Source organism: Molossus molossus, unplaced genomic scaffold, assembly GCF_014108415.1.
Source record: "Molossus molossus isolate mMolMol1 unplaced genomic scaffold, mMolMol1.p scaffold_m16_p_3, whole genome shotgun sequence".
NCBI lineage: Eukaryota > Metazoa > Chordata > Mammalia > Chiroptera > Molossidae > Molossus > Molossus molossus.
The window spans coordinates 30629790-30654690 of NW_023425366.1; the positions used below are offsets into that span (position 1 = coordinate 30629790).

General features: G+C 45.9%; 1 protein-coding gene across 5 annotated transcripts in view; it reads left to right on the forward strand.

Annotated features, from left to right (window-relative positions):
* The window catches only part of CTNND2 (catenin delta 2), an 858429-nt gene that overhangs the window by 713813 nt on the left and 119715 nt on the right, over positions 1-24901 (forward strand). For all 5 annotated transcript variants that reach the window (XM_036280167.1, XM_036280169.1, XM_036280166.1 and 2 more), the window contains 2 exons: positions 9890-10007; positions 14890-15075. In XM_036280167.1, coding sequence (XP_036136060.1) covers positions 9890-10007; positions 14890-15075 — 304 coding nt within the window. The remainder of the gene's footprint in view (positions 1-9889; positions 10008-14889; positions 15076-24901) is intronic.

Consider the following 24901-nt stretch of genomic DNA (forward strand, 5'->3'; position numbering starts at 1 on the left):
GCAATTAAGACCAGCACATAAACTTAAAGGACCACATTGGCACTTCAGTTACAGAAGCCAACTCTTGCTTTCTTTTAATAAGTCAGAAGTTTATTCCAAAAATGTAAAAATACATTTAAGTAATTAAGATTAAATATATACTTTCTCCCTTTCAGAGAAAGAAATGAAAAGGTCAAGTGATCTCCGTTTTACCGAGTTTTCTGTGTACAAAGTATATTGGTATTCTTACAGTTTCTCCTCCTTCTTCCCACCACCCACCACCCTACCCTGGATGTTTTCATTCGAAAACAAGATGAGAGAAGGGTGACCTACAGATGCCCTCGAAGTTCTAATTCATCTTTGGCCAAACAAAGATTGACTTTGTTTCACCTAGCCAGAACTACACAATACTCTCTGGCCAAATTAACGAAGTATGGGTTTTCTTTGGCCCAAAAAGAGATGGGTGTGGCTCCAAGTGGCTCAGGTGGTTGGAGTGTTGTCTCATACACCAAAAGGTTGCGGGTTCGATTCCCAGTCGGGGCACATACCTAGGTTGCGAGTTTGATCCCTGGCCCTGGTTGGGGCGTGTGCAGGAGGCAACCAATAATGTTTCTCTTTATCTCTCTCCCTTCCCCTCTCTCTAAAAATCAATGAACACATCCTCAGGTGAGGATTCAAAGAAGAACTTCTAAATGTATGAGATAGCGATTAGGAGAGAGGGGTCATCTAAGAGATTAAAGAAATGTTTTTATTTTTAATCATTTCCTTCCCATTTGGACATGGATATTAAACTGTTCGGGTCCAAGAACTATTTTTATTAGCAATTATGTCACATATTTAAGAAGACTTTTTCTAAGAAAGAAATGTAAGAAGACCCCCCACCCCCCAAACAAAAAGGCAAAGAGGTATAGATACCAGCAGGCAGTTGGGCAGGAAGAGCAGAATGACGGGGGTTTTCTATTGCTTCTTCCCTACCTGGCGGCTACCTGTTCCAACCACTTCCCCCTTCCACGCTGGGCAAGGTTCACAAGCAGTCACATAGAGACATGTTGATGGCATCCGTATGACAGTGACCACCCACGATAAAGCCATCTGGGAAGGCCTGGGGCGTTGTGCAGAGTATAAGGGGTAGGAGAAGAGAAGGGGGAGGGCACAAGAGCTGATGCAGTTCTTTCCTCTGAAGACACCTTCTTGATTGTTCTTACTGGTGTCCAGCAAGGTATCAGTGAGTGATCAAAGCAACCGTGAAAACAAGAAATGTACCTCGAGGAAACTTATTGCCTAGATATGTGAATTTTTAACAGTCATACTTTAATACACCTTTGACGTGTGATTTGTTAAAAGTTCCTGAAAGTAAATAAATTGAAAGATTACATGACCACATGTGGGGAAGTAGGTGACGAATTGAAATCAGAGTCAGAGGGGTTGTTTGAATAACAGCTATTAATAATCCAGAACATAAGGCCAAATCTTGAAATTCTTCAAACCCACAATCTGACATTTAAAAGACAAGTAGGCAATTACCTATAATCCCTTGATTAGTCAGCTTTGTTCTCCTACTTCTTAGAAGACAGAGGACTCAAAATACAAAGAAGTGGACGACCCCAGCGTTGCTCATGTTGTATTTAGCCTGGATGCTTGGTTTCCAGGAAGCTGCCTGCCAGCTGAAGCGAGTATTCCCTTTCTGTTTTGCAGTGTTTCCTAGCATGTTAACTCACGATACGTATTCTATATGTACATTAACTTGTGTCTGGTTGATAAGAAATGATTTGGTTTAGCCAAGAAGGAAGAAAGCACTGCTTTTTACTCACTTTTGAACTAAAGTTGCACTTTGACCATGACATGTTCTTTTTGCTGCTGTGGCATTTGTAATAGGGTCGTGGCCAGAGAGTGGGTTTGTTCTAAGGGAACTGTGGCGGTGGCGGTGGGTGGACTTGATGGGAAGCCCGCTTGCTGAGCAGAGGTGCCAGGCTGGACGTGGCGGCTCCCAACGTGAGATGCACCCCGATTCAGAGTCAGCACAGCAGAAAGAAGAGCCCACCACAGAGTGAAATGGTCTAGATGTTACTAGAACACAGGGTAGGTGGAGGGCGGCCAGGGACTGGGCCACGCACGCTGCAGGGCTGTAAGCTCAAGAGCCCGTCTGGTAACTCGGGGCACTGTGAGTACAGCTCACTCCCTGAGCACAAGTCAGGAAACAGCCGTGGATGGTCGTGGAGCACGAAGGGCCACCAGCACAATTAAGCTCAGTGAACAGCGTTAGCCACGCAGCATCCCCTCTTTTCTTCCCTGTGATTTCCTTGTCATTTAGCCCAATAGGAACCTTTCAGCAGACATTTCACGGAGCAGTTAACTCTGTGGCGTTCATCAATTTTAATTGGAATCGTGTAGCTAAAACCCTAGGTAGTACTTGAAAGCAATAGGGTGTCTTTTAACGCAGGTACTCCTGGTTCCGCCCTGGGCTTCTCTGGAACAATGTGCCCTGATGCAGAGCTAACTCCAGAAGGCATGGATCTATGCAGATCTAAACAGGGCCAGTGTGGGCTAGGCAGCGGAAGAGGAGCCCGTCGGCGCGCTCCGCTGCGTACATGTGAGTGCGGGCAGGGTGTCCTCCTGGAGGCATCGATGGGGGGCAGCCCTGCAGCAGCGCTCACTGCCGGCCCCACGAGGCAGCGGCCTTTACGCCACTGAAGCGTTCTGTCCCTGCAGCTCAGCAAAGTAATTACCAAGCCATCACTGTCCTGATTTATGAAGAAACTACCTTTCTTGGAAGAAGACAGTAAGGTGCCCAGCAAGAATCCAAACAGTAAGACTGTGCTGATCTTAAAAAGAAGAGGAGAGAAGAAGGGAAAATTTATTCCTCTGGAAATTGTTCTGACTTGGTGTAACGAAGGACCAGTTTTAAAAACACAAATGCCGAGCCCTGGCCAGTGTGGCTCAGTTGGTTGGGCATCATCCGGTGCATGGAAAAAGGTGCTGGTTCAATTCCTTGTCACTCCCATGCCCAGGTTTGGGGCTCGATGCCCAGTAGCGGATGTGCAGGGGGCAGCTGATTGATGTTACACTCTCACATTGATGTCTCTCCCTCTCTCTCTCTTTCTCTTTCTCTTCCTTCCTCTTTCTCTAAAAATCAATAAACCATTCTTTAATACAAAAAAAATTTTTTTTTAAAAAACACAAATGTTGAGAGAGAAGTCAAGAGCTTTCTAAGCAAATTCAGCCTTCTGTTATTTGTACCCAATAAAAGCTTCTGGAGGTGTGGCTTATCCCAATACTGGTCACAGCACTGGGTCCTTACGGGTGGTGTTTCTGATGATGTTCCAAAAATGTGCTTCAAGTAATGAGGCCATAATAGAGACTTCACTCCAGCAGAGCTGGGAAGCTGCCTCATTTCCCTCCCTTGCCTCCCGCGTCCCCACCTCCCACATTCTGGAATACCAGTCACTGCGCTTGCTGTTCACTGGGACCTGTGAGGACTGAGGTTCTCAGGGACCTCTTCTGCCTGAAAGAGGGCTGCTAGAAGTGCCAGGTGTCAGCCAGGCAGGAGAGCCATCTGGGCCAAGCTAATGGCACCAATTTGGTGGCACTCGTGTGGCTTAATCAGATTAACAGTGGGACCAAATGAACCAATGCACTTTTGTCCCCAAAAGTCAGCACATCACATCAGTGCTCCTTGGGCAAAAGAAAAAGAGAGAATGCCCTGAATTACACCGAGCAGTGGCCTGGCCTCACATAGTTGAGGGAAGACGCTTCTTTAGCCAACCCCCTGCTCGATACACATGCCCGCAGGGGGAATCGTAACTTTCTTATAAATGCACCAGTTTGGTCTTGATCAAGTTAATACAATTATTTGATCATCTAGATATATCTTCTTTTTTTTTTATCCTCACCTGAGGACATTTTTCCATTTTTTGTACAGATAAAACTTGCATGAGCCCATGGTAGATAAGCCATTTCCAGGGAAGGAGTAGCGTGTGAAACATTAGGGATAGTGCTGAGAAAAATTCCATTTGCTCTTGAGCGAAACAAGCTTTGTATTTGTTTCCTGTTGCTTCTGTAACAAATTACCACAGACTTAGTGACTTAGAGCAAAACAAATGTATTGTCCTACAGTTTCTGTCTGTTACAAATCAGACACCAGTCTCCCGGTTTAAAATCAAGGTGTCAGCAGGGTTGTGTTCCTTACTAATGGCGCTTGGGAAAACCTGGTTCGCAGCTCCTTCGGATCGTGACCGGAATCGAGTTCCTGTGGCCGGGGGACTGTTTCCTTGCTGCAGGTCAGCTGAGCGCCAGCAGCTGGCCTCTCATCTCTGCCCGTGGCCCCTTTATGTCAGAACTGGCGACTGGAAGATCAGTCCTCATGCTGGGGATCTCTCTGACTCCCCCTTCTGTGGCGTCTCCCTGAGTGGAGCCAGAGAATGGTCTCTGCTTTTAACTCTCCTGTGATTGAATTGGACCCACAGAGATCATCCAGGAAAACCTTTCTATTTTAGAGCCCATGACCTAAATTCATCTGCAAATTCCCTTTCCTGTGTTAGGTAACCTATTCATAGTTTCAGGGCTTGGGATGTAGACATCTCTGGGCCCACTATTTGGCCCCCCACAGTCTGCCCTCAAGCTCACAAAATTCACATCCATCTCCCATACTTCGTCTCATCATAGGTCCTCCAAAGGTCTCATCTCATTACAGCCTCAACTCAAAGTCCTAAATGTCTTCAGCTCAAAAGTCCAAAATCGGAATAGTCTACATCAAGTGTCGATGAGTTATCCATGAAGTGCAGCTCCTGGGGGGCAGTTTTTCTCTGCCTGTGGGCGGTGGCACTAAAGAAACAAGACACGTGTTCTCCACATGCCGTGCTGGGACAGGCGTAGGAAGCAGTTATAAACAGTCCCGTGCAAGACGGGGAGAAACGGAAAGTAAAACGGAGTCACTGGTCCAAGCAGTTTGAGAATCCAGCTCAGCAAACTCCATGGGCTGCAAGGCCAGGGCCTTATCTCCTGTCATCCCGGATTCTGCTTTCTGGGGAAGACATCAGAAGAACGATGACAAGGGACATGCCTCTTGAAGGACTTGATTTCACCAGGCGGGTGGGGAGCATTGCTTCAGTGCCCGCTTGGTTATTGCCCACATTCACAAATGTGCACCTGCCTGGCCCTGCAGAGCCACAGCAGGCAGCAGGGAGCCGCTGGTCACGTACTACCTGGCGGTCAGAATAGCCGCCGGGAGCCCCGCAGGTCCATGTCAAGGAGGGCTCAGCAGAGGTAATGCTGTTTGATAAAAGAGCAGCCACAGAACTTACAAGGGCTGGCTTAGCATGCCAGGCTTAGTCAGAATGGATCCTTGGCACAGAACATGTGCCAGAATTGATCCTTGCCAGCCTCTCCTGCCAGTCCTATCCTCCGTTGATGCCAAGAACAGCCTGGAGATCCCACCTCTGCATGGGTGTGCTTGGTTGGTATTTATACAGGCTTTTCACCTGGAACTGTCCCTGAGATGGTGGGTGTGGCATAGCCTCGTGCATCACATCTGAAGGTACCTTCCACCCGTTTGTTGTACTCTGTGTTCTTATGTCTTAAGTCACAACCCAAATGGATTGATTACTAAAACTCTTGGTTTTCTCTGATTTGATCCCCCACATTCTGGCCATGTCTAAAGTAGAGATATGTCATGTGAAGTCCTTCATATGAAATGTTCTGGTCATTTATTTGAACATACAGTCTGAGTTCCACTTTGGATGCTATGAGCCCTGTATATTGAATTTGTTTTAAATAAGCACAGTGAGGTTTGGCTCAGCGGTTATAGCATCAGTCTGTGGACCAAAGAGTCACAGGTTTGATTCCGGTCAAGGGCACCTGCCTCGGTTGCAGGTTTGCTCCCCGGCCCCGGTTGAGGTTGTGCAGGAGGCAACAAATTGATGTGTCTCTTTCACATCGGTGTTTCTCTCTCTCTCCCTCTATCTGAAAATCAATGAAAAAATATCCTCCGATGAGTATAAAAAAATAATAATAAATAAATAAGCACAGTGAGTGATGGAAGCTTAGAGAAATGAGAAGTGAGAAGACACTGAAGAGAGAGAAAACAAAGCAGTTTAACTAGTTATATGTTAATGATAGAAACTATAAGAGGTGTTATATCTTTTCATTGTAAAATATAAAAATAAATTTTTCTTTCTTTTTTATTCCTCACCCAAGGATATTTTTCCATTTATCATCAGATAGAGTGGGAGGGAGGAAGGGAGAGAGAGAGAGAGAGAGAGAGAGAGAGAGACATCAATGTGAGAGAGACACATCAATTGGTTGCCTCCCGCATAACCCGACCTGGGCCAGGGACAAACTGCAACCCAGATACATGCCCTTGACCAGAATCAAACCTGCAACTCATTGGTCCCAGGTCCAACACTCCAACCGCTAAGCCAAACCGACGAGGGCCATTTTTCATTTTTTATCTATGAGATAAAAAGTTTATAGAATCTACTTGAAACAGAAATTTCTAAATGACGTATCTACTGACATTTCAGTGCAGATTATAAAGATTATTTCTAAGGAATAGATAGTATATTATAGCTGCAATTTTTATAAATAACCTACAGGTATTTGTTTTAATGTTACATAAATGCATAGAATCTTGCTGCACCGGTTTCTAACCAAACATGGAAGTCACCTCCTCAAAATGGGCAGAAGGTGGTCAAGCACAGGGGAGGATGGAACTTTGTGGGTGGAACACTGGCTCATTGTCAAGCACGTAGGACCATGGTTACAACTGTACAGTGACTAACAGACTCTGTTATTGGCTTTAATTGTTTTTTAAACAGTGAAGCATGCATAGTATGGTAGATCTTGTGTTTGGGGGGGAAAGGGAGAAAAAGAAAGCCCTCCTCTTCTCCAGGATGAAAAACCAAAGGTTCCTATGATGCATTTCAATCATTCAGGGATAGTTGATTAAAAGGGGAAACCCAACCCCAAAGGCTTGTAGGATACTGCAACCCATCAAAAAGAGACATGTGCATACCTCAGTCTGCTTAAAAATTTATATTGATCTTTATCCTACCTGCTGACACTGTGGTAACTCCATCCTACCTGAAGTGTGTAGAGGGATGTGTGTGTGTGTGTGTGTGTGTGTGTGTGTGTGTCCTTCTCATTTCCCCTACTGGAACCCCACCTTAAGGTATTTTTCAATACCTTAAATATTTTAATATAGTAGCCAGTTAATAAGTTGTTGTTGCTGTTGTTTTTTATTTCAGAGGAGAATAGGCTGGAATCAAACAAAAACTGGAATAAAAAAATGCTTAGATTAATATTGACAATTTATAATGTTGACAAAGTTGTTAATTCTTGATCTTTCCCATTGGTGCATGTTTTGGACCTGCCCATTCATTGATCGGAAGTGAAGACAGGTTGGTCATTATAAGGCGTGTTTGTGAATCAGGAGGCAGCCACCCCCGTGGTGAAGCTATTCAAAGGGAAGATTGAGTGTTCATCAGGACAGGAAGAGTCTACAGGATTGCAGATGAGGGTCACATGAGCTCTCTCAAGTCTAAATTCCATCATTCTCTCTTTGGAGAAATGACCTCATCAGAGTACAAAGAGGTAAAATTTAAGACACAGTCACAGGTTGCCACTCAGCATTCTCTTGGCCAAAGAGGTCTGATTGGAATTTTTTGAGCAAACCTATTACTCTAAGGACCTCAAAGCTTGACCTGGTAAAAAACCACTTCAAGGAGGAATGGTCTAAATCTGCTCTCTTACCAAGGCCATCCGTCTGGTTTAGAATATTATCAGTATGCTTCTCACCACCTTCCCCGGGAGGAAGTCGGTGCTTCCTTTGCCCAGGGACCCTGTCAGAAAGGAGCGTTAGCCACTCCAAGGCGGAATCTATAACACTTTACATAAAAATGCTGTCAATATTTGCCCAGTTGTATTATCTAAGGAGCTGAGGGATTTTGTTTGTATTTTAAGATCAGCAAATGCCAAAAATGGTCATTTGAATGGAATAACCTTTTCCAGTATTACATTAAAATGCTGATAGATCCTATTTAATACATGTTTCACGGAACTTTTTAGATATCAAGGAAAACATTTATGTTCAGTGGCATTTGAGAATTAGACCTATTTTATTTTATTTTAGTTCCTAAAAAAAGCATAGTCCACCTGCATCGCGGGTCAAGCTGTTGCTGTCCTTTTCTTTACAGACCTGGGTTTCCTCCAGCTTCCCCACTGGCTGCCTTGGTGGCTTTGGACAGCTGCTCTGAACCTCAGTTTTCTCATCTGCAAAACAGAATGAAGTGTAACAGTGAAGGATGTTGTGAAAATATTGAAGATTGATGTGTCAATTACAGTGTGGGTGTGGAGATTCACCCTACTCATCTTCTCCTGCAGGCTCTGTCCGGGGTCATACATGTTGGGGGTCTGCCAGTTGGCTGCCTGGGGCTGTCAACAAAGAGCATTACCCTCCCCCACCAAATCCTCCTCTAGAGTACATAGAGCTAGAGCAGTAGACATTCTCAACACCAGCACCCCCAAATATACAAATTATCTGGCCGCACCTGAGACCCCAGGATGGAGCCCAGCAATCTACATGAACACGCATCCAGGTGCTTCTGATGCTAGCCAATGTTTGAGAGCCATTGTCCAGACGAGATCATTCTCGCGCTTCCTCATAGCTTCTAAATTCTTTCAGTCCCTTGTACCCTCCTTCCATGAACCCTCCTCCTCCAGCATCCCTCCCACAGGCTGTGGTCAGTCAGTCAGTCACTGCAGAAATTCTCAACTGGAACCCAATCCAATCCATGGTTAGGAGACCAAGAACACACTTTCAGGTGGTGGAGTGCCTCAAAGCATCCCAAAGGTTCATTTTTACTAGGGTTACCTCATGCTTTTTATAGGTCTGGTGACTGGGATTGTCTCCGGCTTTTGTATGTCTCTGCTTCCCAGCAGTGTTTCACTACAACGGGCTCCTTCTGTCGGCCCAGAATGTGCCAGCACAGGAAGGAGCTTGGTTCATTCCTGCCTTTAAAAGGTGCCATGGGCACCCTGGCTGGTTTGGCTCAGCAGTTAGAGCGTCAGCCCACGGATCAAAGAGTCCTACGTTCAATTCTGGCCAAAAGCACATACCTCGGTTGTGGTTCGTCCCCAGCCCCAGTTGGGGTCACGCGGGAGGCAACCAGTCAATGTCTCTCTCTCTCTCTTTCTTCTTCTTCTCCTCCTTCTTCTTCTTCTTCTTCTTCTTCTTCTTCTTCTTCTTCTTCTTCTTCTTCTTCTTCTTCCTCCTCTTCTTCTCTCCCTCTCTTTCTCCCTCCCTCCTGCTCTATCTGAAAATAAATAGAAAAATATCCTCAAGTGAGGATTAAAATAAGTAAGTAAATAAATAAATAAAAATAAAAAGGTGCCACGGGCAGCTTCATGGCTATATTTTCACTATGCTCTTAGAATGAATTTCTAGTTACTTCTGGCTGGACCAAAGTAGATACATTTTTAAGGCAGGTAAAATTAGATCTCTAAAATATTTCAGTAATTGGAAGCTCTGTCTTTGAAAAATGCTTCATATTTCTCAAAGAGGAAGAACCCTTTGAATCAAGGAGCTTCTGATGTCTTTATCAATGGTGAAGAAAGTAAACTTGGAAGACTTCCTGAAGGTCTCCCGTTCTCCGTGGTCAGGGGATGCTCACAGGTCACGTGTTCAAATTTGTCTGGTTATATTCCAGTTCGCTGTGACGTTCCCAGTTCTAAGATGCATTTGATGAGTTAGTAGAACTGGTTGAAGCCATTACTACTTATTACAACTGTATTTTTTATACACATTCTGAAAGGCAAGCCAAATGTCTTCTTTGGAACTAGGAGGGGAAGGCTGTGCAGAAGAGCCTTCTTTTGGTGACCACCGTAAAGGTTCCTAACGGGTCCTTTTGCTTTGCAGGAACGTTAGTTCGGCTGGAGAGGAGGCCCGCAGGAGGATGCGGGAATGTGAGGGGCTCACAGATGCCCTGCTCTACGTGATCCAGTCCGCGTTGGGAAGCAGTGAGATCGATAGCAAGGTTTGTTGTATTTGCAAAGATTAGGCACCTTAGGTGATCAAAACGCCCAAAGACTAAGCAATGACTGCCAACAGTAGAGAGCTGTGTTTTATACTTTCACTCTGAAATGTATCTTGGTCTCCTTGTATAAAAAAGCAAACATTTCCTAGACAGGGCTTCTAAGCCCAGCCTAGAACTAGACACTTAACTCTTAATTAGCAATGAGTAGAAATTCTGATCGTTTTAAGTTACTCAAACCACAGGTGTTTAAAAAACACACACACACAGATGAGTCTATACCCCTTTGCATACCACATTACCCACAAGCTTCTGGTTTTGTTTTATGAAATCAACTTTAAAAGACAAAGAAATGTTAAAACTGCCTGAGATTTGAATACTTTTCTACAAGTTACCTTTTTAACAACTGTTAATTGTACCAAATGCCATGTAAAAATGCTGGATGAAGTCTGAGTAAATGCTGTCAAAATGCTAAATCAGTGAGGCCGTCAACACGTGGATCATCAGTGTCTAAGCAGTTTCAGTTCACAGACCAAAAGAGAGCTGGGTGGGCTTCTCCAGGATTCAAGCTATTTTTGTTTTGTTTTAGTTTGTCTTTTGGTCAGTTTTGATTCATTCCAAATATAAATTTGCAATTTCATAATATCCTGATATAGACACAGACTTTGCCAACACGTTTAAAGTAATGTGTGTGGTAAATGTCATCTTTAATAAGAGTTTCTCAGGAGCCCCACTATTGACATTTGGGTCTTGGGCATTGTAGGGCGTGGAGCAGCATCCCTGGCTTTTACTCACCGGAAGCCAGTGGCATCCTGCCCCGTGCCCACTTGTGTTACCAACAAATGGTCTCCAGACACTGCCAAGCGTGCTCCCATGGGATGCAGAGGTGGCCCTGGTTGTGAACCGCAGCGTGGATCCCATGCTTTTCAATGCTTTCCATCAAAATTGCCTTTGGAGCACTTAATAAACACATGTTCTGGTCTCTGACTTCTGCACCTTTAAAACTCACCAGTGCCTGGCCAGAGTGGCTGAGTGGTTGAGCATTGATTCATACATCAAGAGGTTGCTGGTTTGATTCCCAATCAGATAAAGAACAAATAATAGTGATTTTATCCATGTAGTTACTTTCATAGGGGTGATTTAACATAGCACTTCTCAATGTACCTACACATTAAAGTGACTGAGAAAATTAGAAAATTACTGGTGCCTGAGCCCTACTCTCTAAATTTTGGATCGACAGTATCTTCTGGGACTCTGACTCTTTGAGTTGACCCCAATTACGAACACTGCTTGCCATCTTCTCCTGCCACTCAGTTGTGTTTGTTTGCATCCTGTCGTTGACTATGCAGATGTTGTCAATTTCCAAGACAGACTATGATATAATAAAGGTTTACTCATCCCCTCTTGTACATACCCTTAATGGCCATTTCAGACCTTTTAATATCATTGACAAAGAAATTCAGTCCTTAAGGAAGTGTCCAGTCAAGATGTCTTGAGTATTTACAGATACCTGTTAACATAAAAGACATGTGATTTCTTTAAAAGAGTTACCAAAGGTAATTCACTGAAGTCAGGATGTGCAGGATCTTAATATTCAGATCAGTGAAACCTAAGGCATGGGACACGAAGCCTCTTACTGTAATGGATGCCCAAAGAGTGCTAATACTGTCTGAGTCTTGCAGAAGAAAATGGACAGTCAGCAGCCTCTTGCCTCGGCCAAGCCCAGGCCACCAGCACTGGTGGGCACAGCAGCCTTCAGGAGCGTGGGTCGAACCCAGAGTGCTGTGAGGCACACACACCATTTATCTGGTGCTTCAGATCACAAGACTCCTGAAACTCTTGGGAGATGATTGAGACTCTCTTTTAAATTCCACCTTTTCCCCCAAAGAAGAAACTGGAGTAATTGGGATAATCAAACAAACACCTGAGATTCGAATAATTAGATAGTCCTGATTGGGTAGCCAGAGCACTGAACTTGGCATCAGGACGTGCCGGTGAGTGTGCCATCCCTGCCGGCCACTGCCCAGGGGACCGTTAGCCGGTGGCCTCAGCTTTGCGGCAAAGAGGATTATCACAGCTGCTGAGAAGACCAGATGTGATACATTGCTCAGCAGTGCTCTGCTGGTCAGAATGTGCTATTGAGTTTTGGCGTATTATTATTATTTTCCAATAGTTTTCCACTCAGCCCTCTGCTTGGCCACCTCTAAGCTTTCACAATGACTAGTTAGAAGGGGAGGAAAATAAGTACACAGTCTCTTTACAGCCAGCGAAGTTCTTGAATAAAAGAGCCCGGATTTCTTGCACGCTCTCAGCCCAGCTCCTAAATGGGGACACTGTTGAATGGGCAACATATGCCAGAGCAGTCTCTGGACAGCTTTTAAATTAGCCCTTTCTAATAGAAAATAAGGAGTCAAAATGGCCCTGGTGACCAGCGCTGTGGACAACGATGGATGTCAAAGCAAAACCAGCAGCCGCCATAGGCCTGCTGCTGGCATCCCCCCGAGAGGCAGCGGCTGTCTTTAGAGAAAAGGTCTTGAACAGGTAACCCTCCCTGATCAAACTTAACAGGAGACAGAGAGAGAGAGGGAAAGAGAGAGACTGATTTCGTCCCTGTGACCACCCAAGCCCCAGACTTCTCTCTATACTGCCTCCTCTCTCCTCTCCCCCACCGTCCCCACCCCAGGCTCTCTCTCCCTGCCCAGCCTCTCCCCAGATCACCCCCAGCCACAGGTCCATTATAAAGCATTTCCCGAAACTGCTGCAGATGTATTCCCCAGTTGTCATTTGTTAAACAGAGGCTCAGAGATGCCCCGGGGAAGAGGAACAGGAGAATGAGAAAGAAGTGTATTCTCCCAAGTCTTTGATGTAAGAAAAATCAGTTTGAGCTGATTTGAAAATGGTTCTGACTTCATAGCGCAGCATTTTCCTTCCAGGGAGGGACTCTCCTCTCTTTCATGCATCTTCCTGTGTTTACCTGCTTTCATGCTGGTGACTTTTTTTTTTTTTTTTTGATGCTGAGAGGATCCTCGAACTAGAAAATCAAGTTGACTCAAAGCCTGCGGGATTAGCAGCCATGAAACCTTGAAAAGCTGACAAGAAAGGTCTAGGATGGCAAAGTCTCCAGAGACAGATCCTGAAAACCAGTTTCCCTGGTTGGTTGTCATGCTCCCATAGTCAAGTCAAAGATATCTCCGCCTTTTACCAGATTTCAGTCAGAGGCAGGAGCAGTGCAGAGTTTGGACCCTGGTGGGGACCCCCCTCCAGCCCCGACCCAGAACCGGAGAGAGTGACAGAGCAGCCTCAGATCTCATGTCCGTCAGCTGCAAAGTAGAGCTGGGCTGTCTGCCTGAGCTGTGGCTGTCACACAGTAGATGCCGGAAAAATGATTCAATGACACTTACCTCAATTCTGTTCTTTCTACCATTGTTTTGTTTTTTGTTTTTTTTGTTTTTTACATTGGGTATATTTTTCCTCATCCCACAGCTCCTTGACTCCAGAACAAAGTCAAAAGGTTGATGCCTTGGGATGAATGTGTCACCCCCATATTCCAACACTGAAACCCAGTCTGCAGTGTGATGGTGGCATTTGGTGTTGGGCCTTTGGGAGGAAGTGGAGTCACAGAGGTTAAGCCCTTTGCACAAAGCAAGGTTACTGCCCCTTAAACGGCAGAGCCAGGACTCGGCAGACCAAGGAGCTGGAGGGCACACGCCCTGGACCCCCCCACCGTGGTGCTGACTCCACACTGTTCATGGCAGGAAGCCTCCCGCAGCCTTCGCTGCGTGCCAGGCGCTCTTTTCGACGTGTACGCATCGGTCTGTTTCCTGTTGCTGCTACAGCAAATGGCCGTGAACACTGGGTCTTGTTGGGCTAAAGTCAATGTGTCCACAGGGCTGTGTTCCCTCCAGAGGCTCCAGGCCTTTTACAGCTCCCAGGGGCTGCGGGCGTCCCTGGGCTCGTGCCCCTTTCGCTGTATTTACAGCCGGTGGTGGCAGGTCGGGTGCTTCTCACATCACTTCACTCCGATGCCTCCGCCTCCCTCTTCCACTCACAGGAGACTCATGATTATGTGGGTCCACCTGGGTAACCCTGGATCATCTCCCACCTCAAGGTCATCGACTGGCAACCTTAATTCCATCTTCAACCTCAGTCCCCCACCACACAGCCTGACATGCTCACAGGCCCAGAGATTCAGATGTGGACACCTTGGGAGGACAGCACTCTGCCCCCCACACGTCCCCTGGCTCACTAATCCACACAGCCGACCACAACATGGGAGTGATCGGGACCATCTTACAGAGGGGGTCATGGGGCCATGGGGGCCTTGTCCACGTCACACGGCCGATATGCAGAGACCTAGGGTTCTGGGAGCACTGGCCACCTCAGAGAAAATCAGCAGCTTGGTAACGTTTACGCCCCCAGGTGACCACAGCACCAGGCTCACCTGGGACAACTCTGGTTTGCACCTCCTGCTCCATTCCGCTCCCAGAAAGTGCCCTAGTGGATGGTAGATATGAGTATCTCCCTCCCAGAGCTGCCGGAAACCCGGTTATCCCTGCTTCGGGTGATTCTGAGCCCGCCCCTGTCTGTCTGGAGTGGGACCTCCTGTGGTTGCAGGTTCCTTCCCATTCACCAGCAAATTTCAGTCCACAGTGATGGCTGTTTATAGAAGTAACTGCTTTTGATAACTAGTTTCTTGCTGGGGAGAGAAGTTCTCAAGACCTTTCTGAGTTTCTCACATTCTTTCCACCGTGGCTGTCCAGGGAACCTTTAGGAGCCCACAGCCAGGTGCATGCAACAAGGGGGGGTGTGGGGACTGACTGCGTTTCTGGGTGGAGTGCAGCTTAGGCTACTCATTCCTCCTGTTTCCTTTTTCTTGGTTCTGCAGACCGTTGAAAACTGTGTGTGCATTTTAAGGAACCTCTCGTACCGGCTGGCGGCAGAAACGTCTCAGGGACAGCACATGGGCACGGATGAGCTGGACGGGCTGCTCTGTGGGGAGTCCAGTGGCAAAGACGCGGAGAGCTCCGGGTGCTGGGGGAAGAAGAAGAAGAAAAAGAAGTCTCAAGACCAGGTGATGCAGGCGACCTGCAGGGGCATGTGATTACCCCCTTCCCCAATGGCAACATTAGCATTTCGTCTGCGTGGATAGGTACAGGGTCTTCAACATGTGGTAACATCACCAATGCGTCTGTGCAGTTTCCCTGCGGGAATTCCCTGCTGAGGCAGTGGGACATTAAATGGCTCCCCCGTATCCTGCTGAGCCAAGACAGGGAATTTAAAAGGAGAAAGAGCCACGGGAGTCACAGGCAGACTGTAGGGTGCCAGCTCACAGAGTCAGACGCAGGCGCCCTCCTTCCGCGAGTGGATTCGCATCTGTGGAGGTCCCTGTGGGGTCAGGGTGAGGTGCCCGCAGGTGGTTGGGATGAGGAGTAGGTGTGGTCTAAGAAAGGAAGCCAAGGGGAGGGGCGTGAAAGCCCAGCATGTGTTCCACGTAGCGGTTTGGGATCTTGCACTTACTGTGGGAAATGGGGTGGCAGTCTGAGAATCTTCGTCCTTGCAGCAGAATGACCTTAGGAGCTTGGTCTGGGGGCGGTTCTCATGAATTCAGAAAGCCGTCCAACTGGAGAGGCCTCTGCAACATCAAACGGCCTTTATCTTGAGCAGCTGTAAGTAGGTTGCCCTGAAGTGAGGTTAAGGCCAGTAGCCTTAGTGGAATCAGAACAGCCTCTATTCCTCTCCCCAGGAGCCTCTGGAGCTGAACCCCTCACCCACCAGCCACGCTCACCCCCCTCCCCCCGGGGAAAGAGAGTAATGGAAAGAAATTTCCATCCTGCTACAGACCAGACACCCCTGCCCCTGGGTTTCCCATCTCTGGGCACGGTGGTCATGTGTCCAGCTTCCCCTGGACACTGGCCATATGTCCAACTTTACGTCCACTGCTGTGGGTTGCACAGACCCAAAATCTGACCGTCCTCGGCCTTGGATGACTGAGAAAATGGAATGGAACCCACAGCACTCTCTCTTGCCAGGTTAATAATTCAAAATAAATAAGCGAAGTATGTTTAGATCATGGCACAGCATTTCAAACACTATTTTAGAAATCACTTCACTTTGAGTAAGGGTTAAAGGAACTATTTTATTAAGAGTAAGGATTGATTGGAATGCATTCTTAAATAGAATTCTTAACTTTGACTTGAATGCATCAGTGCTAGCATTTTCCAGTTCCAGTTCCCCAGCTGCTTGTGGGCCCTGGGGGCTGTGCTAGACACTTCTACAACTAGACCTGGATGTTCCAGTGTCAACACGCCTGTAGCTTAGGTAATATGTGCATATTGCTTCCTTGATGATAACCTTGTACTCTGAGGACTGGATTCCCAGCCCCGTGTTTTCTCCGGTTGTGGGTCAGGTGCACTGTGTCCTCTCTCTGAGTCGGAGGAGCCTTTTAAGAGGATCGAGCTGTAGTTCTCAATTTAGCCCCTTAAAGCCATAGCACCAGGGGAATACAGTGGTCAGGCAGCAGGTGTTTATTGAGCATCTACTGTGTGACAGGTGTTTTACTACGCGATGTCAGATACCTCAGTTTTCCTACCTTGAACTTAAGAGAGCCAGGCCATTATGGTTCTGAACATTTTCAATATCAAGTAAACTAAACATGGCCCAGCACAGGTAGAGTGGTTCTTCTCATGGTTTCCTTTTGCAGTACTGTGATCCCGTGGAGCCCAGTCCCATCTCTGCCCTGTTCTGAAAAGTGAGCAGTAATGAATGAAGGGAGGAACAGCATGTAGGCAGGAAAGTGGGTCTGCCCAGTGATCGTAGTCCCTGGGGCTCCACTCCCCCCAAGGGCTTGGGACCTCCAGGCAGGCCGGGGCAGATTGAGAAATGGCCGCAATACAACCTTGGCCTTGACTAAAATCTTCAAACTGAGACTGAAGTCATTCTGATTTCAAGGTTTTCTCTCCAGCCTATTGTTCGTGTTCTCAGGTGCTTCCTTCTGATGTTCCTTGCGCCTGTCACCGGTGTCTCATTTAGTGAGACTTTGCCCAGAACCCTGACCCCTTTCTCCACCTTTGCCAAGGGGTGCTCACCTGGCTTGAAGTCTTTCAAGTGACACGTGAGATTAGGAGTTGGTTGGGTCCAGAGAAATCAGAGGTCAGAAGAGAATGTTCCTGTATGTTCTCCCCAAAATAGAGCCCTGCTTTCAAGCCATGAGCTGCACCGTGGAACCTTCTGGGGAGTCATTTCCTAGGCTTAGAAAGCTGCCCTTTGACCCATGTTTTAGCACATCAATGAGCTTTTTTCTGAGTTGAGTAAAGTGAAGTAATTAATAGAATTTTGTGATTTTTGTCAGTCCAAATGCGAATTTATATGGTCCGTTTGTCTCATTTTTTTTTTTCCCTTACAATATTCTTTAAGAAAAAGGGTTTCTTTTTTTGTTGTTGTTAATCTTCACCTGAGGGTATTTTCCCATTGATTTTTTTTTTTTAGATAGAGTAGGAGGAAGGGAGAGAGAGAGGATAAAAACATCGAGTGAGAGAGACACATTGATTGGTTGCCTCTCTCACTACCCCTACTGGGGCCAGGACTCAAACCTACAACCCGGGTTTATGCCCTTGACTGGGAATCAAACCTGTGACCCTTAGGTCCATGGGCAACGCTCTAACCACTGAGCCAAATGAAGGTTTCTTAAAGTAAGTTTTGCTGAAACTACTCTAAGTCAAATACAGTGGAATATTGTTGTTTTTAAAGATGCTTCAAAGTTATGATGTCAACAAGTGGTAGTTTTTTAAAAGGCTTTTTTACTGGACTCTCTGTAATACAAAAATATTTTGAAGGGCCTAAAACTTAAGTATCAAGCCTAGTAGAATGTAAACAGATAATAATTAGGCTTTTTTGAAAAGCCATGTGAGTTTGTATTGTCAAGTTCAATATATTTAAAGACAGTCAAAAATAAAAACTATTCTGCCTTTAAATATCAATGGAAGGGCCCTGGCTGGTGCTCAGTGGTTAGAGCATCAGCCCACGGACTGGAGAGGCCCGGGTTCTATTCCCACTAAGGGCACGTACCTCGGTTGCAGATTGTCCCCGGCCCTGGTTGGGGTCGTGTGGGTGGCAACCACTCGATGTGTCTCTTTCTCTCTCTTCCTCCCTCTCTCCCTCCTGCTCTATCTGAAGATAAAAACAAAAATGTCCTCAGATGAGGATAAAAATTTTTTAAAAATCAATGGAAGGGAGTAAAACCCGAAAGTCCTGGACAAGGGAGGAGAGTGCAGGTGGGAGTCGTAAGATGAAGTGAAGAAGGAGAAGAATAGGAGGCACCGTCAAATCCAGGGGCCTCCTGACCTGGTGGCTGGTCCCTGGGAAAAGAAGAGAGTCAAGATGGCGCCACCTGCTGGAAAAGATTGGGATTTGAGCCAGCCTAGGGTCTCAGCAGGAAAAACGTGCTCCATCCTGAGGATTTCCTCCAGTGGTTTGCACTGGGGAGAGCAGACCACCATTCCAACCAAGGGGCCAAGGAGTCTCAAGGAGTTAGTCTGACTGCCTCGCGTGAGAGACGGAGCCCAGGCCCTGATTCACCACCGTTAACAGGTTGCAGCAAGGTGAGAAATGTTCCCAGGACTCTGGGACATCCCATATTTGCGAACAACCAGGTCAGGTTACCTGCGGAACCTGCAAAGAAATTTAACTACATCTAGAAGCTTCTGGACAGTTCTAGGTTAAAGATTGTCAGATAGCATCCATCCTCTGGGATCTCTACTGCTGGGAAAGTCAGGTTTAAAAAAATTTGTAGTGCTCAGAGAAAATGTATGATACAAAGTTAAGCGAAGAAAGAGATACTAAAGTAGGTGTGCACACAGGCATAGATCTAATGTAGATTAAACTTGGCCAGTTTTGTAAAATATTGTCCCATATGCAAATGTAAAACCTATGCATGTACAAAAAAGTATGTTTCTAGAAAATGTGTGGTAGCATCCAAGGCAGAAGATTGTGATTGATTCTTTTTCTGCTTATGTATTTAAATTTTTTTCTGCAATGGGCCTTACATTTGTAATCTCTTCAAATGCTGTTTAAAAAAAAAAAAGGTATTCAAAAAGTCACTAACTGCTTAAGTTAATGTTTGCTTATAAAAATGTATAAGTTTTCTTCTCTTAAACTTAAGATGCCTAAGAGGAAGGCACAGGGGCTATGTAAAATGTAAAGTTGTCTAATCCATAACAAAGACTTCCTAGAACAGAGGAGCAAAAGATTTTACCAGGAAGCAAAAGTGATGAAAACCATAGTTGGATCAATGATTATCTCTGGAACTTTCTGTATTCCAGAAGTTTATGTTGACTCTTACCTTTAGCATTGATATCCTGTGCCTAAGGAAAATACTATAACATTCTTCAGGCCAGATTTAGTTATAATAAAGATCTCAAAGACATTTTCTTTTAGATCCCTGGTAGGGATAGTTCAAGAAAATATGTGATACAGACATATGCTTCACTCATACTTTATTTCGAATGTGGTTGCTGTTGAGATGTACTAGAATTATCAGACAATGAGCTTCTGTGTGTGAAGTATTTGACAATTCTATGCATCATATTGTGGTCCAAAAGGGCTTTGCAAATTCATTAATTCTCCAGCGTGTGTTCAGAGCCTGTTGCTGAATTATAAGAAATTGCTAGTTTCTCTAGCCCTGTTTGGTCAGAACCTCCGCCAAAGCAATCCGCATGTCATGTGCCAAGAATCACATCTCACCTGGCAAGGTGCTCACTGCCTAGCAGGGCTTTGTGCCAACAGCCTGGGACAGCAGTGCAGGGGTGGTAATCCAAAGATTAGGGTTCGGGTCCAGGGAAATAGAAATAGAGTTGATTTATTTACTTTCCCACATTTTGTAGAATAAACATTTTTTGTTTGTTTTTTGATTTGGAATATAGCTAAGGCTCCTGTGATTGGGCCCCAGGATCGGTGGTGCTCTTAGAGCAGAGACAACAGGACACTGCTGGCCGCTGGCCGGACCAGACCTGGGCCTTCAAGACCCCTTCCGTGTGAACTTGACGGTGTAGAGACAATCGCACTGAGAAAAACAGAACAAGCAAGATCCCCTAGAACTCAAAACCTCTCTTTTCTGCTTGAATATCACTTGTAAATTTTTAAATTCACACGGATATATCTCCAGCTACATAGACATAAACCCATCAGAATTCAAAGATGATTTTGACCCAGGCCTTTTACATGGTAGACGGTCTCCCCTGATGGTCTCTGTTTCACAGTTGACTGCATTCTAGTCAGTTTAAGAGTAAGTATTACTGTTCTTTTTCACCTTGTTCATTTATCGTAGATGTCACATGCATAACTAGCAGCAAGTTTCACCTATGATGTCACCAGGATACTTTATGTGCAAAAGCAATAGCAATATGCCTCTGTACAAAACCTTCATTAACTTACAAATAAAAGGGACTTTAAAAGCAAGAGGCAAACAAGTATTTATTTTAAATCAATGAGAATAACTATTTGGGAATCATGAATTCAGGCTGAAGTCCAAATAATGTTCCAATTAGGAGACAAAGGCAATGGGAGTTTATGAGAAGGGAAGGGAACAATTACATCAGCAGAGGGGGGCATTTCTATTGGCGCAGATAACGCAGTGATGCTAGTTCTAAACAACGTTTTTAATGTTCTGTCTGATCATCTCCAGTCCACTAGTCAAAACTGCTTTCTTGTTACTTTGGCAAACAGTTCTTTGGGACACAGTGTTGTCCTAGGCCCAGCCAAAGGTTCTTTCGCCCTGTCTGTAACATTCCAAATGTCTGAGGTGTAAGACATGCAAGGCAGTTCCCCTGGCTTGGAGCTCCAGCGTCATCTTTTTCTTTTATTTATTTAATTAATTTATTTATTTTTGTTACAGATGTTTCTCCTTTTTCCCCCACTGATCCCCCCCGCCCGCCCTGTCCCCAGTTTTGTTGTCCATGTTCATTGTTCATGCATACAGGCATGTAAGTTCTATGGTTTATCTCTTCCCCCGCCACCCCCTCTTCTGGGGATCTCCAGCGTCAGCTTAAAGTGGCTGGGTTTATAGGGTTGTTTATGCCTTCAGTGCCCCCCTATACTTTCCTTGGTAGTAGACACATCTTGACAGAACCTCCAAAGCCTTTTCCTTGTGCACATCCCGGCTCAGGCCAGCCGCCGAGCTTTTGCTCAGGCTGCTCCTCCCACTGGCCTTCCGCTCCTCTTCTCCCACTGCTGGGAAGAAGTATCTTTTAGGACCAAATAAAACATCATCTCCAGCCTTTCAAGACTTCCCTCAAGTAATAAATGACTCTCCAGCCCTGGCCGGTTTGGATCAGAAGTTAGAGTGTCGGCCCATGGACCAAAGAGCCACAGGTTTGATTCTGGTCAAGGGCACATACCTTGGTTGCAGTTGCGATCCTCAGCCCTGGTTGGGGTCGTGCGGGAGGCCACCAATTGATGTGTCTCTCTCACATTAATGTCTCTCTCTCTCTCTCTCTCCCCCCCCCCCTTCCCCTTCCTCCCTCCCTCTCTATCTGAAAACCAATGGAAAAATATCTTGGGGTGAGAATTAAAAAATAAAAATAAATCACTCTCTAGCCGACCTCCACTTGGTTTTACTTAAACTTCTCTAGTGCTCATCACACTGTGAGTTCTGACACAGTCGATCCCCATGGAGAGTGAATGTTCTGAGGGGCAGGACTGTGGGGTCTCCTTCTGTCTTCAGCCTCTAGCCCAGTGCCCAGCGCCAGCTATGCTGAATGAGTGACAGTCAGTCTGGGGCCCATGGTGGCCTTCAGCTCTTGTTGTTGGGGTGTTTTGAGTAAGTGTTCATAGCTGTGACTTGTCCCAGCCTCATCCATTTCCATCTTGGTGACTCTTTGCCTCCAAGGGCCACTGTGAGCCAAGAAGATTTCGCAAATCTTCTCTTCCCATTGTGGTTCAAACTGTTGTTCTGCAGCTACTCGCGACAGTGCTGCATTGTGTTACACGTCAGTGTCTCTTCCCGTTGTAGTTCAAACTGTTGTTCTGCAGCTACTCCCGGCAGCGCTGCATTGTGTTACACGTCAGCCTTCTCTTCCCACTGTGGTTCAAACTATTGTTCTGCAGCTACTCACGGCAACGCTGCATTGTGTTACACGTCAGTCAACGTTCAGGATCTGAAATCACCACCAAATCTGACGATCGTTCCTTCTCACGTCATCATCTGAGAACTTACAGTCCATGTCAGCAGTGTGCGTGGGCGTCTCAAAGGGCAGTACTCTCATCATGTCAGACTTAAAAATGCTTTGTTCTGAAGATGTTAACACATGACCTATGTGGTGGGTTCAGATGTCACAAAATCCCATCACCGTGACAGTTTCTGTGCATTTTCAGGACTTTGTATTAGGTAGCACCTCCCTAAAGGCTTCACACACTGCCCGCTTCGTCAGGTGGGTGCCATTGGCCCAAAAATGAGACTCAGACTAAATCACAATCAATGTCCCGAAACACAAAAATGAATTTCATTGAAAATCACATTAGCGATTTTAATTTTAAACCTACATTTTAAATGTTTCTCTTTATTTCAGACAAAATGGATGCTACTCATAAATACAAATATATGTATATATGCACACTTAACATATAAATATTATATGAGTTAAATAGCAATAATATACAAGAAGAAAATAATACACATACCTCCAGTCCTGCCCCACCACCCCAGAAAGAGCCACAGTTACTATTTATACCTGAACATATATCCTTTCAGATACTTTGTCTCTCCACATTCAGGCTCGCCTTTGCTTAAGATACAATTACACGGGTTAGAGTGGGAGTGGGGCCATATGAAAGCCCAGTTCATAGGCTCTCAGACCAGGTAAGTGGAGGTCAGTGCTGCAGCAGCTCCACTCTGCAGTCTCCAGAGGCTCCTTAGATCTATCAGTCTCTCCTTTAAGAGGATCTCTCCTCCTCATGGCCCTTCACATGCACAGTTCCGGAGCAGAAATGGGCCAAACTGAACATCACGTGTCACTGTTGCTCAAACCCCTTTGGTCTCTATGGATCACATTAGCTGCAAGGAATGCTGGGAGGTGTAGCGTCAGTGTGGTGCAACAACCACCTCAGAGTATTTTCTTAACTAAGGGGAAAAGGGGTGTGGTGTATATTAAGGGGTGCAGTACATAGTAGGAGTTGCAATACACACTAAGGGGGTACAGTGCACACTAAGGGGGTGAGACACACACTAAGGGGATGAGGTCCACACTAAGGGGATGAGGTGCACACTAAGAGGGTGAGGTGCACACTAAGGGGTGAGGTCCACACTAAGGGGGTGAGGTGCACACTAGGGAGGGAGACATACACTAAGGGGTGAGGTGCACACTAAGAGGCTGAGGTGCACATTAAGGGGCTGAGGTACACACTAAGGGGCTGAGGTGCACACTAAGGGGTATGGTGCACACTAAGGGGCTGAGGTGCACACTAAGGGGCTGAGGTACACACTAAGGGGCTGAGGTGCACACTAAGGGGTATGGTGCACACTAGTGGGGTGAGACATACACTAAGGGGTGAGGTGCACACTAAGGGGCTGAGGTGCACACTAAGGGGTATGGTGCACACTAAGGGGTTGAGGTGCACACTAAGGGGTACAGTGCACACTAAGGGGCTGAGGTGCACACTGAGAGGCTGAGGTACACACTAAAGGGATACGGTGCACACTAAGAGGCTGAGGTACACACTAAGGGGCTATAGTAAGAGCTCTTCATCTCTGTGATAAGGCATGTTTTATTGCTGAAATAGTTCAGAATTGCCTGCACATAATGGTAAAAAAAGACCAGCTTTTATTCATTTTACTATGGCAAATTCTCTGCCAACAGTGCAGCCCCTGATTACCTGCCCCCAGGTAACTGTACCCACTGCCCTCCCTGGCACATCACTGAAGGCGAGAACAGCTGTGGGTGCAACGCCCACTCTGCCTCACTCTGCACACGGTTGTACGGCAGTGTATCCTTTGCCTCGGCGTGACCTCTTTCCTTGCCAGCAAACAGTCTGCTCCTCAGTGTGGAAGGGCTACCAAGAATCCCACTGTAGTGTTATCCTGTGACGTGCAAACCAATCCCAATTATCAGAGAGGTAGATTGCTTCTAAATTTTAACTAATGTAACTGTAACAAACATCTATGCACTTAAATCTCACCTACATCTTTAATTACTTCTCAAGGATAAATCCTTAAAAGTGCAACATCTAGACCAAATAAATGTTTTAAGGCTTTGGATACATCGCCAACATTTACCTTAATCACTCTAGGCACCAGTAAGAGTTGAAACACATTTTGATTTGATTTATTGTCACTTGACGGAGCTGTCCTTCATGACATTCTTGATGCCTTTCGTAATATCACAGGTTGTTTTTCTTTCTTCAAGACAGTTTTCATTTTCTTAATTAGTAACCATCCTTTTCCTTTTGCTGCTTAATACCATTTCACTTCTCACCATCTGCTGATGTCTGCTGCTGCTCGTTCCTCATGACCGGCTCCGGTAGCGTCTCACTCACCATATGCCGGGAGCTTGGTGAGTCAAGATATGGTATTTCATGTCCTCAAAACGACAAATCACGGGAGCCTGCAGAGAGCACGGCTGCACATCTCCATGTGGTGACTCTCCTGTGCCGTGCTCAGGAATGAATGAGATTCCTCTACGTCTTCTGCGCCATATAAAACATGTCTTCTCGCCTCAAACTGCTGCTCCTCTAATTTCCATGAATTTACAGACTTAACACTTTATTTTAAGTGTCTTCTTTAGTGTCCTTATTTACATTTTAGCGTGCAGTACTCCGCCTGTGAATAAATACTCTGTGTCATGTTCTACTAGACCATGGCTTCTCAACCTGGCACCGTTGACGTTTTGAGCTGGATCATTCTGCGCTGT